This window comes from Trachymyrmex cornetzi, unplaced genomic scaffold (assembly GCF_001594075.2).
Source record: "Trachymyrmex cornetzi isolate Tcor2-1 unplaced genomic scaffold, Tcor1.1 scaffold1399, whole genome shotgun sequence".
NCBI classification, from domain to species: domain Eukaryota; kingdom Metazoa; phylum Arthropoda; class Insecta; order Hymenoptera; family Formicidae; genus Trachymyrmex; species Trachymyrmex cornetzi.
In genome coordinates, this window is record NW_017295981.1 from 12,344 (window position 1) to 18,797 (window position 6,454).

General features: G+C 32.6%; 1 protein-coding gene across 1 annotated transcript; it reads right to left on the reverse strand.

The window, feature by feature from the left end:
* Positions 1-1,780: 1,780 nt before the first annotated feature.
* LOC108771140 (thymidylate kinase) lies at positions 1,781-2,911 on the reverse strand. Its single transcript, XM_018523059.1, has 2 exons — positions 2,706-2,911; positions 1,781-2,280 (listed from the first exon to the last, which is right to left on the reverse strand). The coding sequence occupies exons 1-2, from the start codon at positions 2,830-2,832 to the stop codon at positions 1,781-1,783; spliced, it is 627 nt and encodes a 208-aa protein (XP_018378561.1). The 5' UTR covers positions 2,833-2,911.
* Positions 2,912-6,454: the final 3,543 nt, after the last annotated feature.

Genomic DNA, 6,454 nt, shown 5'->3' on the forward strand with positions numbered 1-6,454 from the left:
TCCCCTACAGTGAACGACTATCAAACATATTTTAAAGCAGGGAATTCTCGTATTATGTAGCTGAACTTTTCTTGTTCATAACTTTATAACGAATAACGAGCGACGGCTAAAACTTATTGAAGGTCACTCAGTGTCATGACCTTGACAACATATGTCAAGGTCAAGGTCATTGTGGGGGGGGGTCCCCTGATCTAGATATTTACCCAGAATATAATAAATATAATCCATATTATGTCAAACATATACATATATAATAAAATATAATAAAATTTTAATATTACCCCAAACTAAGCATTAAGATCCAGCTAGACCGTTTAAGGCTTTGATTTCTATAGTTTGCGTTATCACATACGGTCCGATAATATATTATATTATTTATTTACGTCGCCTAAAGAGACGTTGTTCCTTCATATGTCAATTATTGCGAAGAATATTACTAAGGCCTCGGTAGTGTAAAGGCTTAGGACGTTCGCACGGTATGCAAGAGATCCGGGTTCGACTCCCGACCGAGGAGTCGAGGAGCGAATATTTTTCGCAATAAGAATTAATTATTTACAGATTTTAATGTTATTCATCATTATTAAGATCGTTTCGAAGATGCGAATAAGCATCAAAAATTTGTTAAATTGCCAGTCAATTTAACTCGTGATATTACTGCGGTAGTTTAATAGAGTTAGCGTTTCAAGACCGAAAAATCATTTCAGCGCGCGTTTCTGGGGACTACATACGTAGTATATAAATTCACATAAGAATCATACAAACATTAAGATTCAACTAGACCGTTTAAGGCTTTGATTTCTATAGTTTGTGTTATCACATATACGGTCCTATAATATATTATATTACCAAACTTGTATTATATATGTATAACATAAACATTTTTATTGCCTAACTTGTACTATTAATATTGTTACAAATAATAACACGCAATTCTATATTCACATTTTAATATTTTAAGTACTTTTGTATTTTCTATATAGTTTCATTTATGAAACAATTCTAACGTATTGGAACATCAATCATGCCCCAAGGAAGAAATGTATCTCACGAACACATACAAGTACGAACACATATACGTGCGTAAAGTATGCGATCTGATTCTGGAAATATATCTGGCGAAGTACTTTATATTGCCGAGATCGAGTCCAAACGTACGATAAAACCATATCTTTCTACGCTTTTCTAGCTTTATTCGAGAGAAAGACACCTGCAATCTCCAGTTCTTTCTTTAGTGTTCACTTTTCTCGAAAGGTGAGATCATATTACCCAAAACAAAACGAAAATATCTGGTTACTTATTATAAATACGAAATTATATAAACTCGCAAGATAACCCGCGTAACGTTATCTCATATCCTTGAATTTTATTTATTGTAATGTAAATTAAAATGAATGATTTTCATTACTGCAAAATTTGATATTTGGATGTCTATAAAATAAATAGCTTTAAGGCAAACATAACATCAACTTATTCAGCAATCCAAAAATATACATTTATTCAAATTTCTTCAATTTTTTAAATTTCAACAATATTTATTTTAGTTACATTAATCAATAATAATATCTATCAAATAACAATTTACACAATGATTTACAATTTTTTTGATATGCAAGTACAAAAAGCCCAACAATTAAAAAATTTTCAGATATTAAAATAGTTTTTTATTCAAGAAGGACTGTATTTATTATATAATCAAGATTTTATTAAAAATAATAGCAAATACCTATTAATATAGTAATTTGCTGAGGTAGAAACACATGTAGACTTATTAACATTTTTTTCAGTCACCTAGCAATTTTATACTATTATATTGAACTTCTTGAATAACAGATAATGTTTTTTGTAATATTTCGGCATGCACTGCTGATTCGTCTTGATCAGCGTTTATAATGATCCAAGTGTCGTCTCTTAATTTTTCATAATTGGTATTGACACGCTGTTGAAATTCGTCATGCTCAAACCTTTCCTTCCCCCAGTCACCACGCAGTTCTTGCTGTTGTTTGGACACCTTGAGAAACACTACACAGTCTGGCTTTGGAAGACCTAAGTCAGCCTGCTGACACCAGCTGAGACTTCTGCCGGTGTTAGCTGCTGTATACACAATGCCAGAAGCTGCGTATCTGTCTATCACTAGAGTAGTGCCGGATCGAAGCGTCTTCTCCATGTCCTCCTTGCACTCCCAGCGATTGGCAGAAAACAATAAGTGAGCAACCTCCGGTGGCACATTTATCTCTTTTGACAAGAAACTATTTAAAATAGTTCCAACAGGAGTCTTTCTGTCTGCAAAAGAAAAATAAAAAAGAAATATTTCTTTAAATAACATAAAGTCTGAACTTATAATTTTTATTAGACAAAGATTTTTGGATTATGAATAACTTTATTTCTTGACGTAATCAAGTCTATTACGAAATTAATTTATTATTATAAATTGTCTATTTTTTTAAACAACACTATACAATTTATTTGCGCGCCAATCACTCCTCATTCACAACAACAGGAAATGTAATGATATTAACAACACAATAAATGTAACAATGATAAAACAATAACATTCCAAATTATAAAAATATTCTTCATAAATTATTATTTTTCGAAATGTTTCGTTGGTGAATTTCGAATTTTTTCGTTGGTTTATATTTACAATAGAAAGATCTTTCCCGCGCAAAATAACCTAATTTCACGACACGCGGTTTACTGCAACTCACTTGGAAATGCCCGGGCCTTCGCAGGGATCCGCAGATCGTTCAACGCATTCATCAGCATCTTCACTTGGGTCGATTTACCTGCCCGATCACAACCTTCTAAAACTATCAACGCGCCGCGTTTATACATATTCAAATATTAAACGATCTCGAACGCAACAACTGACGACGACGCTAGTGGCTGGACGATGCCAGCTCAGCCAGCTGATGCTAAATATAGATTATACACAGAATAGTTTCTCTCTCCCCCTTTAAATGACTTCGAATCTTCCTCGTTTGCACACTATGTCCCTCTAGCGGTCGAAAAGAATAAAGACATTTGTCGGATGGTAAATGTATGTCCACACATGATCATATTTGACAAGAGAAATATTGAAGAAATATGAAATATATATTCTTGCAATTTTTTTATACACATATAAAAAAAAATTTAACCAAAACTTGTAATTAATTAAAAATTCTATTGTTTTTAATGTATCTAAAAAATTTTTTCTCGCGATTTTTAAAAACAACATATACACACTGTTTCATTGAATAAAGATATCATTACGATTTATATTTTATATATTTTGTATATTTTGTATACATTTAATTTTTATTTATTTATATAGGATTATTATCTTCATATAGGATTATTAGATTCATATTTAATTAGTGAATTTTCAAAGATACAGTGATTATATGTATATATCATTACTTTCCTCTTATTACTTTCCTTGTCTTTTATAACAATTCCAATAATTGTTATTGTCATATTTTGGTAGAAATTTGGGATTGTGGTCAAGTGAAAAAAGTCGTTCGTGTGAAATATTTTAACACATTATTTTATTTAGTTTTTTCCTTAAAAAAAGAATGAACTTGAAATCTCGGTTGTTGGGTTTTGTTCACTTGAATTCTGGCGAGTAATGGGCATTTTCGAAGCGACAATACACACTAAATTTGCAAATTGGACTAGCTATATACACACATATATATATATATATATATGTATATATGTATGTTTACGTATAATATTTATATAAGATAGGTTTTTTCTACTTCTCGCGCGTTTATAGTGTAGTGCATCAGTAATGATGCATATTAATTTATGTTTTCCCTGTTGCTCTTTGTTTTTTTTTCCACACATTCTCTCTTTCTCTCCCTTTCGTTTTCTCTTCTTCTCTTATTTTTGCATACATACTCTTTCATTCGTGTTCATTTACACATTTACACTTTTTTAAACGTCGGTATTTTCGAGGGTTTTAAAGAAATATGATAGATATATATTATTCTCACTCAATACATTAACACATATATTTCTCTCTCTCTCTCTCTCTCTCTCTCTCTCTCTCTTTTTCTTTTTTTTCTCATTTATTCTTTTTTTTCCTTTTCTCTCATTCTCTCATACACCTTTATAAATGATTAGTAGATGTACATTTCACGTGCACAACGTGTGCTTAATTTCTTGAAGAAGAGAAGTAAGAGAGAGACATATCGTGGCACGCGGGCGTTATTATGTGAACTTTGGCTTTTAGATGCAATTTGAAGTTCATCTTTTTCTTCCGTCGAATATCATAAATAAAAATCGTAAATATTCGAATTTTTCGCATACCTGAAATTTTTTTGCTATTACAGACACTTCGAACTTGCGACCGATAACTTCGAACGTTCACTTTGAGTTCATATTGCAAGTAACGCGCCCAGCAAACACAAAGTTACATGTAACTTTGTGTTTGCTGGGGCGTTTATATATACTTGCCATCTCTGTATAAATTTTGTTTAAAATAAAACTTATCAAAGAATCTGCAGTCTGAAAGGAAGTACTGTACTACGTATGTTTTTATGACGTACACAAGAGAATGGCGGAAGAAATAAAACCTTTTTCGTAATTACAATTGGCCGGATTTTGCGTTAAATTCGACGTGCTGCGCGCGCAAACGCACAATAATTAATATAATTGTTATATGTATATATATGTATAAAGGTACAATCTTTTCGCTCGATCTCAGAGAAAAAAAACAAGTATTCTTTTTTTATCTAGCTTTTTCGCGTATGTATATACGTTTACGTGAATATGTATAGGTAATATACAATAAATTTTTTACAGTGATGTGGGAAGCACGACGGAACGTCGCGTGACGTGCCCTGTAATGCTGAATTCAGATTCCCATTCGAGTGTCATCCAGATATCACTCCATTCTTGTTATTTATCGTACATTAGACAAGGATGACATGACACCTGGGGAGCACCCAGGTAGAAATCTGAACATGCCTTAAGATCGCCATTTCGCGAATTTTCGCCCCGCGAACACCTGGAGGAACTCAGCTTCCGATTTAGAGACTTGGAATTCTCAAGCTTGAATTCTGGCGTTCCATGAATTTCTCGAAATTTTCGATCTCACGAAGTTTGGAATGCGGATTGTATGCTGCGCTCCTCTGGCGTGCGAGTCATTCGGCCGTATTGAGAGAGAAAGAGAGAAAGAGGCAGAGAGAGAGAGAGAGAGAGAGAGAGAGAGAGAAAGAGAGAGATATACAGTAGAAACAATCAGATCATGTCAAACGATCACGCGCATGGCAGCGTCGAATTTTCTTCACGTCGTGCTTCCGCATTCGCGCAATTATTCCGCGTAATTTTTTGCGTTTACCCTTTTTCTAAGTAATTTACTTTAATGTTAAAGCTTTCAATAGATTCTTTGACTTTTTTTACATAATGCTAGCGACTATATCAGTCACAAGCAACGCATCACACGTTTAATTCTAAATGCAGCTCGCAGAATTGAACAGTATAAAATTGATTTTTGCCTGTTCATCCAAGTGTCAAAAATCAATTTTACATTTGTTATATTTGTTTCAAACAGTCGAGAAGTCTTTATTCTAAAATCTGTCAAATTAAAATATTTGGAGTTGCATTTTTAGCGCTAAACGCGAGGCGCGAAAACAAAGTTCTTACTTTATATGATAATACCACGCTCTTTTATATTTCTCTTTCATATATAATAATATATTCGTGGAAACAACTATGCTCAACATACACATACCCACGCATACATAAACCTAGTCATGGCTCGCTTCTCAACTCGTCAATTTGTTCTAGATTTTCATTTATTTACGTTTCCTTCCTATCTTTATCTCGTTTCATTCCATTTTTTCGATCTCCGGATTTTTTTTATCTCTAAGTTTGTGAGACGACGGCGAAATCGCAAAGATAATCTTTGTATGGATGAAGCTGGGACTTGTAATGTGCCAAATTGCAACTCAGACAATACATACATCCCAAAAATGCGTAAGACAACTCAACAGTTTTGAAAGTAAATATTTAAATAGTATATATATATATATGTATTTGTATAACATTCTTTTGCGTTGAAATATATGTATAACATTCTTTTGTGTTGAAACATTTGTTAAAAAAGGGAAAGAGAAATATGATCTATATTACAAGAACAAAAATTACGACATCATCAATTAGATTATATTTAGTTTAAATCTTACAATCTCTAAATCTAAATTAACTAATCAAATTAAACGCATTAAGAATTTATTATTCCCCTGATGAAAATAAAAATCGGAGCGTAAGTCGAATGTAATGGGAGAGTAATAGAAGCGTAAACGAAGCTTCTAGTTCCATTATTTCAATTTTCGCCTCCTAGAAGCTTCATTTACGCTTCTATTACTTTCCCATTACATTCGATTTATGCTCCGATTTTTATTTTCACCAAAGTGCAATCTCTATCTCGTCATCTTTTCACATTTTTACTGCATGTTCGAATTAT

Bases quoted from the DNA above. Each gene is read 5' to 3' on its own strand.
- LOC108771140 (XM_018523059.1), bottom strand. From the start codon at position 2,832: ATGTATAAACGCGGCGCGTTGATAGTTTTAGAAGGTTGTGATCGGGCA. The intron at 2,281-2,705 runs GTGAGTTGCAGT...TTTCTTTTGCAG, and splicing joins GAAGGCCCGGGCATTTCCAA to ACAGAAAGACTCCTGTTGGA.